Source organism: Schistosoma mansoni (assembly GCF_000237925.1).
Source record: "Schistosoma mansoni, WGS project CABG00000000 data, chromosome 1 unplaced supercontig 0010, strain Puerto Rico, whole genome shotgun sequence".
NCBI classification, from domain to species: domain Eukaryota; kingdom Metazoa; phylum Platyhelminthes; class Trematoda; order Strigeidida; family Schistosomatidae; genus Schistosoma; species Schistosoma mansoni.
This window is the reverse complement of record NW_017385987.1, coordinates 3,446,116-3,460,588: the sequence shown is the minus strand read 5'-3', so window position 1 is coordinate 3,460,588 and position 14,473 is coordinate 3,446,116. Positions and strand designations below refer to the sequence as shown.

The 14,473-nt window shown below is 34.3% G+C and overlaps 1 protein-coding gene across 1 annotated transcript in view; it reads left to right on the top strand.

Moving 5' to 3' along the window:
- The window catches only part of Smp_127380 (huntington associated protein-1 domain,putative), a gene marked incomplete at both ends in the record, with an annotated part of 50,591 nt that overhangs the window by 12,114 nt on the left and 24,004 nt on the right, over positions 1-14,473 (top strand). The window contains 3 exons of the mRNA XM_018792029.1: positions 6,596-6,672; positions 7,686-7,802; positions 9,701-9,852. Of these exons, the coding sequence (XP_018644931.1) occupies positions 6,596-6,672; positions 7,686-7,802; positions 9,701-9,852 (346 nt within the window). The remainder of the gene's footprint in view (positions 1-6,595; positions 6,673-7,685; positions 7,803-9,700; positions 9,853-14,473) is intronic.

Genomic DNA, 14,473 nt, shown 5'->3' with positions numbered 1-14,473 from the left:
CATGGGTTTTTTTCTGTTCCATTCAATTTTATTTCTCCTGAACAATTGGTCCATATTATTACTATTATTATTATTATTATTATTATTTCAGGACACCATTTGCCATCAGTATTTTGATCACCTTTCACAATAGATTCGTCCATTTTATGCTAATTTTATCATAAACTGGTCACACCCTTATATACTCATTACTATTATTAATCTTTGTCTGGTGTGAGTTAATTTAAGAACTAATTTTCATTTGTTTACCAACTTTGTTTATCCACTAACTTTTCTTTGTCTAATAATGAGTATTTTTAGAAATAAACTTCTCAGATTGTTAACTGTTGATAAGGGGAATTATTAGATATTGTTTTGTAGTACGCAGATTGACTTAATGCGCAGGTATAGAGTTCATAAGTTGGAATATTACTAGGATATATTTGTGTATCTCTGAATTGTCACCATAAATAATAAACGTTCATTATCTGTTTATACTGAGATATTTATCTTCCAGAACTACTAATAACCCATAAATTGAGCTATGTGAAGTATGTAATGAACCCAATTACACTATATTTCTCAGCTTAGTGTAGTAAAATATATGAACCATTGGATTTCAGTCTATTAATTGGAAAACGGCTTCTTAACAGCGATACTCAAAACACCTCAGGCTCTCTGTTGTAGAGGTTAGATCGCTCGAACTCGTAAGAAGTCTGAAACTAAGACAAAACATCTAGTAAATGCATCTTACTTTTTTTACTCCATTTTTTTTTCAGTTTATGTTGTACTGAAATTAACAGGGCCCACTGAGTTACAGGTTTATAAATCCAACCAGTTTCAAGTAATAGAACAAGTGTGGGGAACTGAAAAGTATTAATCTAAGCTTATTTTTCGTGGTTGTTATAATGTTTAGTCAGAAGCAGTTATTAACGTTATGATTCACCCCACTAAGTTATGAGTTATTTTAAAGTTACCTTTCACATAAATCTTGTCTAATGTTAGTTTTTCACCATACTAATATGAACTCTTACCTATAATCATATAGGTATGGAAGCTAAATAAGTCATTACAAAGTATGATTGAACTAGTGTCGTAATAGCGTATAAAAGTCGGATATCATTAGGCTTTTTGGAAACAAGTGTTCTACTCTATGACAATGACATCAAAACGGAAGTATTGTAGAATAAGAATAAGTCAAAGCTTCTGTATTTAAATAGATTTCACAATAAATGACATTTTAACAATCAAATTATAATTAATTCACCAGAAGCGGCCCATTCTAAGTTGAGTTTTTTATTTCCACATATCCTATTAATCGATTGCATTGTCCAATAAAACAGCCAGGAATGTAAGAAAAAGAAACTACGACCGAATCACAACTGAATTCTTTTAACATTTCTTTTATTCAATTGTTGGTAGTAGTGATAATATGCATTGTTCAACTTATAAGGAGTATGATTCTGTTATTTTTTGCATCTAAGTAGAGAGTGAATCGATTATTCTAATTGAAATAGATTATTTATAAGTATGTGTATAATTATATGTATTGTCTGCTTGTGTATCTAATTAACAGTGTATAATTATTGATACTTCTTTTTTGTTCTACAGAGATTTATTTTCTGATTGTATCTCTTGGTTGAGAAATTTCATAGTTATGCACTTGTTATCGTAATAGTTTCTTTTGATAAGACATATTGTTGTTTTTCTTCATTTCACCCTAGATAATAACATAAAATGTCATTATTGTTATTTATGTAATTTTAAAACTTTTTATTATCCATGTATGAATACTTGTGGATGACTTGTCACTATTAATAAGTATTGTTATAAGCATCAATTCTTATTGCAAAAGATATCTATTAATTAGGCGTTGGTTTGTTTTAATGCTTTACGTATTGTTGTTGTTATTATTATAAGTCTCGATTGACCTTTGTCTCTTATGCCACCCACAACATAGGTTACCCCATGAATTTTAAGTGATGACATTAGATTATACCCCAAAGGTATGGACATAGCGTATTTTTCAATTTGTCTTGAAATAATTTGGAGACAATTTTGTCTTTAGTATTTTTGACTGTGTCACATTCTGTAAATTAATTAATTGATCATGTCACTTAAAAACACCATCATACCTTTTTTTAACCCAAAGAGGAAGGAAAAATCACCAAAAAAAATTTGGATGAATTGCTCATGGTACCCTGAAATTGTTCAAAGATCGTTTTCTTACTTATTTGATTTTAATAATACACATCTGTTGTATTAAGTCTGGTAATACTGTAGTGAACAGAACACTAGTTGGGGACAATCGAATGTATTTAAGCAAAGATTACAGACTATCTCAATAAATTCTGATTACCAAACAATGAACAGTCAATTTGCAAATTAACAACCAATTGTTTCAATCTTCACTGTTTCTTCTCTTATTCCATTGCTCATGCATTTTCCAGACGTTTGCGTTTCATTTCAGTTCTTTCCTCATCGGTCTTCTGCCAAAATACATTCTATGTCTGACCCACACCATATACTACTTATATGGATATAAGTAGACCACACCACACTCGTCCCCCCTTTAAAGCATTCGTTCATGCGGTGGTTCTGCTCGCCATGCCACTATCTTCTTTCACTGCAGTCTGTGCCAAACTCTCCGTCAGAATGTCGAGTCTGCGGCGCGCTGACCTCCATAGCTCCGTCGACCTGCCGGGGCACCAACATCCGCATACCACCCGGCACCTGGGACGTTCAACACCCGTACTCCACCGGCCTGCTGAGCCATCTACATCCGATGTCCGCCCAGCAGCCGCACGTCCCACTGCTCCTCTCCGTCGACAGCACCCGCTACAGCCAACGCCGCCCCGCCAGAACACTCCACTCGACGCCAACTCTCCACACCAGACTGCCCCAACTAGCACCTCAACTCCAGACCCGCAGCGGCGTCCGCAGAACAGCACCCTTCCTCCTCCTGGTTGGCAGCGACACCAAATGTAGTGAACAGAACACGACTGGGGACAAACGAATGTATTTAAGCAAAGATTACAGACTATCTCAATAAATTCTGATTACCAAACAATGAACAGTCAATTTGCAAATTAACAACCAATTGTTTCAATCTTCACTGTTTCTTCTCTTATTCCATTGCTCATGCATTTTCCAGACGTTTGCGTTTCATTTCAGTTCTTTCCTCATCGGTCTTCTGCCAAAATACATTCTATGTCTGACCCACACCATATACTACTTATATGGATATAAGTAGACCACACCACAATACTACAGTTGCAATCGCTGTAATCGATGGAATAGGTGAATTGACTTGGAACTTGTTGCTTCATTAGTTAGAAGTTTAGTGTTTATACCATAATCCAACTATTTCGGTTATTTGATAGGATTATCAGTTGCTAAACATATATAACACTACAATTGTTTACTTTTTCCATCAGGAGTTTTTATCTGGTACTATTTATAATTGACTTAATAAATAATGATGGCTTATCGCAGGAATGAAGGCTTTTTCAACTAAAGAAAATAGGTTTTTTGGTAGAATTACCATGTTTCCAATACGAGAATGGTCATTCATCAACTTCTATTCTAAGACGTTGAATTGAGATAGATTGGGGTGGAGACTAATCGTCATTTGATGGTGCATTAGTTGGTTGGGTTGCCTGTTTATTTTCTTATTGATGAAAATCAACAAGTGTGGATATCTGAAGTCTCTACATTTGATACAGACAGCGATGTATTCTTACCTCGGCTTCAACGATTTATCATCACTTGCACTCCGTTTCCTTCAGTCTTTTTTTCAAAGTTCCCATTTTGTATTGACGTGCACGAGTAACATGTTTTTAAAACGGGAATAATTTTTAAAGGGTATTAAATTATCCCACCACCTCAGTGTACGGTGGTAATGTGAACCAAGCCCTTGTTGCATCAGTTACTTCATTCAACCAAATATGGTGATTGTGCTATTAGTTTACTGTCAACATGTTATATGATCAAAGGTATATGCGACATCACGTATCATTATGTCGATTTTTGTAAAGCTGTTTTGATCGATCTTTTAGGTTAAGTTCAGCAAATCATTAATCTTGTTTTGGTCAACATCGTTTTTTGTACTTATCTCGTTTATTTACTCATTTATGCTTACCTTTCTAAGCTAAACCGTCAGTTCATGTCGATCCAGTTTCTTTTCAACACAAGAACTTCAAAATTTTAATTTAAACGATGGTAGAGGATTGCCAACCGTAGGTGGATAATATATGCATGCGTTCTAGATACCATGTTTTCCTCGAGTAAATCATGATTACGAGCCTATTCTTGTTCATGCCTTTCTTTAAAACTCTACAGTGGTTCATTAGTGAATGGGGCATTGTAAGGCTGAACTGTCGTTGAGCCTAATTAAAACGTAATAGTTGAGATCATGAGTCAATTAAACTTAGACTACCATGGAGAACCTGGAAGCACTGGACAGCCGTTTCGTCCTATCGTGGGACTCCTCAGCAGTGCGCATCCACGATCAGTGCGCATCCACGATCCCACCTCGCGAGATTCGAACCCAGGACCTATCGGTTTCGCGCGCGAACGCTTAACCTATAGACCAATTAGCCGACATCCAACGGTGTTCATATCTTACTTCAACCAATCCAAGAAATTGGGCAACACATCCACCATTGTTCCACAATAGGACGAAACGGCCGTCCAGTGCTTCCAGGTTCTCCATGGTGGTCTAGGTTCAATTGACTCATGATCTCAACTATTAAAATTACTGTAATATCCACAAAAACCCCTTCTGATATTAAAACGTAATATTTTAAGAAAGAGAACTTATAAAAGAACTAAGTTTGCCGATAGAGTTGGGATCATTTCTAAATAACTGTCGAGCTTTAAATCATTTGAACATATTGATCCATCTCTAAGAGGCGTCGATAAATTATCTTCCAAATGATTTTCTAGCCTAAATGATCCTGTTTACTCGGAATAGTAAAGATACATTTTTTCATTTTCGAAAAAGAAAATGATATTATAGATTATTTTGTGGATTGATTGATCAACTTCAATTCCAATAATTAGAATGTTCTATTTTTTTTTGTGGTTTGGCAATGTTTAATAAATTTTGGAATGTAAATGTATATATGACCTTGGTTATTCTGAGTTTTAATAATTCTGTAGTGATTTGTCATCTAATATAATTTTTCATCATACTTAGTCTTATCTTGGAAAAGATACTCTGTAGAGCAGTAACATAGATTGATTGCAATAATTTAACTTGTTCGGTAATAAGTATAGTACCTTTAATAAATCCCAAATGAATTCAATTGTTCGATAGTAACTGGTGTCTATCACAACTTTTTCATAGCGTACACTTTTGCTTATGTATAAAATGTAACTAAGGATATATCTAATACCGAGATAAGAAGTTTCTTAACGTTACTTTCTTTATTTGGTTATGTTTAAAACAAAACTTTTATGCCAGTTTAGTTGTACTAACAATAGTTCACCAAATTGAATTGGGTAAGGTAAAACTCAAACGTGATTACGCTACTACTACTCACTCATGATTTCACTGGCACTTTATAACGTCTATTCATTTAATACAAATGGTCTACTTACGAAACTATTGATTTCTATCATGAAACGTTTTGTTTGGAGAGTAGCCAATTTATTTGTCATAATATCTGTCCCAATCAGTATGATAAACCGTTATAACTTGTGCCCACCCATTGCCCTGTTAATGTATAACGTGATGTTGCCACCAATTAGAGAGCAGTGAATTATCGATCAGACCAGTGAGCAGTCTAGAGTACTTATCGGTCCTGCTTCCTGCCTAGCCCAAGCAGTCAAGTCCAGAACAGCCTCTGCGGTATGAATCGTTTATTTCAAGCATACTGGGTTTATATATCAAACAAACTGACCACGTTGTACCATAAAATAAAAATAACATTTGTACAAAATTCAGCCAAATGTGGCTGTGAATGTGAGATGCAGTAATTAATAGACCAGGGATAACTCAAGAATGGTAAGCCGTACAATATTAGTTCACAGGTCAAAATAAAACTTATGATAAGAGGAACACGAATACGAATAGTTTAGTCAGTTAACAATTATACAGTAAAAATATACATATAGTATTGGTTCATAAATGAATCCCAAAATTACCATTCACTATTCTTATCGGGGCATGACAACTACTGTCTTTTTAACTATACAATGAACATTTATTACTACTACATATATTTATGTGTAAAAGACTCATATTTGAACGAAGAATATTCTTTTCAATAAACTCTTCAGGTTCTACGATTATATATCCAAATTAATAATCTGAAAAGTGGCCAGGTTTAGAGCAAAGTGCATAGTTTAGTTAAAGCATATGAATTTACGATTGCTGAACAATATAAAATTGTTCATGTTGAAATGACTCATATGTAATGTTAACTTGAATCAGTTAGTAGGGTGAGAGGAATAATAGTACAATTACAAATATTTATGTGTCAGTGCATAATCGTGTACCTAATCAAGCGATTCTTTCATATACATTCGTTTTACTGCCCTACATTTAATCTTTTGGATTTCCAGGTAAATGTTTCTGTGTACAATGTTAATTTTTGCATTTTTCTTTCAGTTCTTTGTGGTCTAAGAGTTAGTCAGATGGCTCAAACTTATGAAGATTTGGATGCTATTACACAACTGTTAGAAGAAGTAAGTATTTATTTTTATTGGCAGTAATGGGAAACCAAACTTGAAGTGAGGATTTATGATGTCGAAAGATTTATATAGTCTATTTTGACGTTCCATTCGGGCTATTAATGGTTTAAAAAGTTTTAGTATGTGTATATCTTTCGAAACTAAAGATGTGAATTTCCAGTAGGTTTTCTCATTTATTATATTACAAATAAGTGTGTAAAAATTAATCAGGATTTGGACGGAGTTTGAATATTCAGACTGTTTTTAATAGCTCTTACAGTTTGTTTCTTTTAGGTGTGGCTAAACTGTTTCATAGTTAATTCGAAAGCTTCACTAATTATCAATGGAAACTTTCTTAATTTAGTTCTTACTCTGTAAATGTATTTAGTATAACAAATTTACTTTTATAGTATACAAAAATTCCTATCAATGAATATATATTATGCTAATAATGGAATTTTAATGAACTTCAAATATCAATGAGAAATGTTTTCTGACATTCTTCATTATTCTGATAATTTCAAAAAACCTAGTATCGATTTATAATTCTTGCGTAAAACAACCATTTGTTTCTTAGAATCATTTATTCTCCTAATACAATTTCAAAATATTTCGTAGTTAAATTCATGAGTCCATTAAAGCTAAACCACCATTGAAAACCTGGAAGCACTGGACGACCGTTTCATCCGAGGATGGGACTCTTCAGCAATGCACATCCACGATCCCGCCCGCAGGATTCGAGCCCAGGACCTACTGGTCTCGCGCGCGAACGCCTAACGTCTAGATCACTGAGCCGGCATCCAACGGTGTTAGTGTCTAACTTCAACCAATCTTCAAATTCCGCGGGCGGAATCATGGATGCGCACTGCTGAGGAGTCCCATACTGGGACGAGACGACCGCGCAGTGCTTCCAGGTTTTCTATGGTGGTCTAGATTTAATTTACCCATGAATTCAACCATGAAATTACTAAAATTCCCACAAAATTCCTTCTGATTCAAAATATTTGTTATCCTATACTATAATCTAGAAACAAACAGATCTTGAATTGGCAGCGAAAATCGGTAAAAATCTATTGGCGAAAAATCATGACCTTCAGTCGAGACTATTGGAGACTGAAAAGAATCTTAATGCACGTGATGAAGTTGTAAGTTGTTGTCTTTATTTGTTCTATTTGTGAAATTTTATTCCACGTATTATGTAATCAAGACAAGTAAAGAAAAGACAACTCATACCTTGTTTTCAATGAGTCATATTTTCTTTATCTATTGTAGGAGTTTTCTTCAAACCATTTTCGGTGATTTAGAAAATGATTTCCTTGTTTCTTACGTTCATAGCTATTTCAGTATGGATGTTGTCGCTGAATTTTAATCTGATGTTGATTCTCTGCGTCTTTCTTAATTTATTATTTATAAATTCCTATTCATTGTTGCTTATTCATTATCTTTTTTTGTTATGTTACCGTCTGCTGAACAATTTCTAAATATAGTAAAGTTAATATTTTATTTATAGTACTAATAATTAAATTTAATTAATATCAGAACAATGTTTTATAGATACATGCCTGTTTGTTTACTTGGATTAATAATGTACTTTGTGTGGTGATGATTGTTCTTAATCTAGACCAAGTTGTTTTGTTGTTGTAAGTAGCTGCTACTTTGACGTGGTGGTCAAGCTTGCCTATCATGGGGACCCAACCGAACTATATTGGCTGGAACATATGTTGCCGTAGGTTCTACTATGCCAGCCAGGTCGAGTTTCATCTCGTTGCATCGATTAAATAACCTAATATGCTCCAGTACATGAAATCCTACGTGAACGAAGATATCAATTATGACTAATTTTACCTAAACACATGGAAACATGATGCTGCCAGCCTAATGTGGTCAATCAGCAATGGACAAACACAGAATTTAACGCTAGCTACTGTCTTCAACAGGAAATTTATTCTTTTCTAATTATAAATACCATTTAAGAGCAACCTGTCTGGACTAACAGTCTTCTATAGAAAGGCTCTTGACCTCTACGCAAAGTCCAACTTAATATGTTGGACGGGCGAATTCCAGAATGTAGAAGGAACCAGTCACTGACAGGTGGACTGAGCCATGTTGGTAGATGTAGACTACCTGGTTGGGACCCACGAGACGATAGTAACAGATGGTTAGAGACCTTGAATGACATGGCTCAAAATCGTTTGCGATGACGAAGGTGTATCCACCCTTTGTGTTCTCCCAAATTATAATCTTCTGAATTCTTCATGTCCCTTTCTTTTTTCTCTTTCCAAATTTATTTCACTGGATTATACGCCTTGAATAACATCTTCAAACCCTAATATTTCCTATTACTGCCTATACTCTTACCATCTCTACCACTATGGGATTTGAATCGATAACTGCATCTCTGTGATAATGTGGTATGGCAACTTGAACTGATGTACGTACGTACGAAGTTCTATGTTGTGACTGACTGAGAATAAAATATTAAATTATTGTCACTATCTCTGGGTTTTTTCTGCCTTATTAAGTAAACTAAAATGGAAACAGAATTGGCGGGATCACATTATCAGAACTGTGATATTAGCTTATACAGTTTTTTTCTCATATCACTTAGTACTAGTAACATGAATTAAGTCAAAAATTAGTTATTTGGTCCTTGAAATATATATATATATATAATAGCATATTCTGTTTATCATATTTTTTTTTAATACTGATTTAGTTTACAAGACAGCAAATCTTCTGATGTACAAGTAATCAGAGTTGTGCAGTCTGGGATTCGTCAGTCTTGGTTATAAGGTTCAGTGTCATACAGTTAAAATGTAACTGAGTTTTTCAAGAGAACTTTACTATGAATTAATCTCGGATGATTTAGCTACACAAGGCCATTTTTTCATAATTCATTGTAAAAGAACACCAGGTCGGTAATTCAATAAATTTCCATTCCCTCCTATTACTAACATAGTAAAAATGTAAAGTGTATAAACTGTGCTATGTGTATACACCTTATCGACTTTGATGAACTTTATTTCTTGTAATATTGTTTCAGATTAGTCAGCTAAATCATAATCTCACTGTCAAAGATAATTTACTACGTATATTCCTAAGAGATTCCGATCAAATTACTGATATTAATGATGATGAAGTTAGCGTATTATCCAGTGGACGTGCATCACCTGTTCGCAGTCAGCAGGGATTATCGTAAGTTTGTACTCTTGAATAGTTTTTTCTCTATTTTATTGATATATCGCTCATTTAGTTACCTTGTAAGAATTACAACTCAGTAGTTTGATCATCTGTCAACATTCTAATCAGAATTTCTTATGCTCACTACACAATAGCTTCAATTTCAACACATAGGGTTTCGTAGCTACGTCAGTTAGTAAAAACGATACGAATATTAATTATTAATCGTCTTTTACATTGTAAATATATGACTGAGATAATGACATGTTTTTGAAGTATCTCATCGTCTATTGCTTACTTACTGAACTAAATTGACTACTCACTATTGGCTTAAAGTTTGCTTAAGTATTAACGTTTTGTGTATGCTGATAAGCACTGGATTTGGTTTCCCCCGTGAATGCCATTACTAGGATCCACTTGGATCTAGATGAGAAGTCCTAATTAGAAGGAAACATGTTTACTATATGTATGGTGGCAAGAGCTACTGATGATGAATCAGCTATTGCTTACTAAGAATCCATCAAACTTTTGCATGTGTAATTTTCGTTTTGAGTATATATCATTATCTACTTCAGTACTACAGCTATATGTGACTTATTTTCATTCATTTGGTTCCTCATGAACACAGACGATGTCACAAATATGTACTGCTTCATGTAAACACAGTCGTAGTCCAAATTAAATTACATATGTCTGTTTGTGACATAGTTGGACAAAGGCAGATAACAATGTGCAGTTTTATACAGCTGTACACCCTACCGATGTTCTGCACGTAGTATCACACAAAGTTAGTCAGTACGCAACAAGTCGACACGTTTCTCATCAGTACATTGAGAGGAAATAAGCAAGATACAAGGTAGAATATTGAAAATAGAGATGCGAATTATGGTAGATAACTTGATTTAGTGGACCGACCAAAGTCGCCAAGTGGAAATACTACTTTGTGCTAATCAAAAGTGTAATTGACAGATTCATATTATTGGCCGTGAAATGGTTTCATTTTCTATGTATACGCGCATATTTGCATCAATGGGCGCTCACCCATGGATTCCTTTAAGCCTATTAAACTTCCTTCACTTAGTCTTCTCATTCAGTAGCCAGTTTGGGGCTTGCATATAGAAAGTTTTTGCATCAGTATCGGACTCGGTACACTGATTCAGAAGTAATGAATAACGCATTAAAATTGAAGATTTATTTAGGGATAAACAACAGCTGATTTTGATTCACATCACTCAACTTTTTCAACCATATAGGTCGCTATTATTGTACTTTCTCTAATCAAGTTTTTTACGTCTTACAATGTCACCACTAAAGTCAACGGTTAATGACTTGATGAACAGATGATATGTCTTGCTTTGTTTACCACTAGACATTTTTCAACCTACTCTTCATGCTAGCTTTCATTGTATTTCACATTGATTTTGTGAGTGTCTACGTTATGTATTATTCAAGTAATCCAGTCGATGAAAGTTCAAAGCTTCATTTTAACCTATTCATTATTACACATTTGGTCATTCATCCGAACGCAAGGAATGTTTCACAAAGCCACCTGTAGTCAAATAGTAACAGTTTGCGCATATCATCTGTCTGTCTGAATGTCTATTTTTCCATGCTCCTATTACTTAAAACTTCTTAGAGCAAGTATAATAAACTTGATTTCCAGTAGTTATACACTTATTTTCTAACATTATCAACCCTATTCATAAACAATTTGTTTTCTACTCTATCTGATATTTTTCAAGAAAGCACTTGAAGAGAAAAAGCAGTTGATTTTTCAAAATTGTTTTACTACTGGTAATTACTATTTCAACGTAAAAAGTAATCTATACGTTGCCTACTTTTTTTTTAATAGAAAATAAATGCATTCAGTCCTGTGGTTCATATCCATTAATGAGTCATTTGGCTGGTTGCTTGACCTTAAGGTTGATTATTAATGATTTTGGGGCAGACCAATTAACTATTGATTATTTGTCTGACTATTTTAAGTAAAATGTTTCTGCACCCGTTGACTCATTCTCAACCATTTTTGACTGTGCCTTAACATTTCCCTTTTATAATTACCCTGGTACTAAACTTAATCTTTTTCTTTTTTGAATAATTTTATTATATTCCAGCCACAGAACTGTTATTCCAAATGATGGACAGTGAGTGTTTAGGGAAAGTTATATTTTAAACGATAACAGGATAGTTTGGGAAAAACAAACGTTAGAGTTGTATTTTGTGTTTGATAGCAGTTTTCATTTAGTAGTATATAAAAGAATGTCTTAACTAGTTAACATATTTTATTCATTTTTATCCTAGTAATACTTTTTTAGTAGTGTAAAGACTGTTATTTTGTACTTTTGCATATTCTCAACCTTTGTTCAATGATCTCCTTTGTAAATGCTACATATTATTTCTATTATTCCATCGTTTTTTTAAAATATATGTATGCATATATAAGTTAAACTGTAAATAGAAATCATGTGATTGTTAGTTTATTCAATTGATTCTATTACATTTTACTAATCAATCTCATCTTTATACAGTTAGTTATTTCTTTCTGTGAGGCACAACACGTATTTATTTTTATTTTCGATGATATAAAGGAAAACGATTGGGACTGAAAACTAACTGTTGTCGAGTTTATTGTTCTTTTACCCGATAAATTGAAGTGTACAGAATTCAGTTATTTACGAATTTTAACCCGTAACTGTGGGTACCAATTGTCTCACCTATCCATCATTACTGTTCTCTCTCCACAATAGTGTTTGTTCAGCTTAGTTTTCTTGTTTCAATTTGGATGAGATTGAACTAAACATCGGAGTTCAGTTAATTGCTAATAAGAACTGACAATGATTGATCTGAAAACTTAAAATCACTTTAAAAGCTTTCTAGGTAGAACACCTGTTAAACTGTTTGTGTTACTACATAATCCAACTTTCCTCTCATTTACAGTAATCCCATTTGTCCCGTTGCGTTTTATTTTGTGGATGAATATTTTTTTTATCTTCATTATCCACTTAGTATGTGTTGTTTTGGATTGAAAAAGCTTAGTTAGTTATCAATTATTCTGTATTTCTGATTGCGTCATTTAGTTAATTGTAAACATTCTTATGTTTCAGTCAATAGTAGTTGCAAACTGACAAATATATGTGATGAATTTAAAGATATTGTTTTTTTCCATCAACCAAATAACATTTTGTTTAGCATTAACTTAGCCATATGTACAGTGAATGCTGGAGATTTGATTGTTCATACAGTCAATCCTTAGCCATTGAAACTCATTAAATCAGTAGCAATCTGAAAAGATAATTTATCTTAATGTCGTTCATCTACTTATGTCTATGAGTGGTGGTATTTATTACTCTTAACCCCATTTACCAGTTAAATATTTGTGTGTTTAGCTTCGAGCCATACTTTGGGTATAAGAGCTAGTGATATTATATAGCTCTCCGAACTGAGTCAGATTTAGCGGGGTTGGAACCTGTGACTTAGTGACTAGATGTTGAACACCCTAACTACTAAGCCGCCACTCCGACATTATGTGATTACCAACATTCATATCTACTTCTTGTTAATCCTCGTTTACTTTATTGATAGAGTCTTCTCGTTATCTACAAAATTCTTGATGGTAGAAACCATGTTAAGTTATTTACCTCAGTCAGTCACAACATAGAACTTCGTACGTACGTACATCAGTTCAAGTTGCCATACCACATTATCACAGAGATGCAGTTATCGATTCAAATCCCATAGTGGTAGAGATGGTAAGAGTATAGGCAGTAATAGGAAATATTAGGGTTTGAAGATGTTATTCAAGGCGTATAATCCAGTGAAATAAATTTGGAAAGAGAAAAAAGAAAGGGACATGAAGAATTCAGAAGATTATAATTTGGGAGAACACAAAGGGTGGATACACCTTCGTCATCGCAAACGATTTTGAGCCATGTCATTCAAGGTCTCTAACTATCTGTTACTATCGTCTCGTGGGTCCCAACCAGGTAGTCTACATCTACCAACATGGCTCAGTCCGATTGTCAGTGACTTCATGGATTTGTGCCATGTTTTGGTCTGACTGCCTCTACTTTCTTTCAACCCACTCCTACACCATAAAACATCGCACGTCGGTAGTTGGGCATACGTAACACGTGTTCCAGCCAACTCGACTGATGAAGTTTCACTACTTTGTCAATCGATTTGCCATCCTTACCTAGTACCCGTTTCCTATAAACTGCATTACTTACTCGGTGGTCCCAGAATATACAAGCAATGCTTCGGAGACACCTATGATCGAAAACTAGTAGCCTACGAATATCATCTACTCTTACCGGCCATGTTTCACTGCCATAATGTAGGACGGAATGAACTGCTGCACAGTAAACCCGTCCTTTGTTTGGTAGACGGATATCTCGCCTACGCCATAAATGACGCAAGTTGGCGAAAGCTAGACGAGCCTTCTGTATCCGTGGTGAGATTTCGTCGCAAACGAGACCACAAGGGCTGATGAGACTCTCAAGATAAGTGAAGCGTTCTACACGCTCAACTACTTCACAGTTAGTTACTTGTTTTCATTACAGTATCATTCTTAATTATAAGTTTATGTCAACATTATGTGATATGTCTCATCCTGATATGTCTGTAACCATACCAGTAT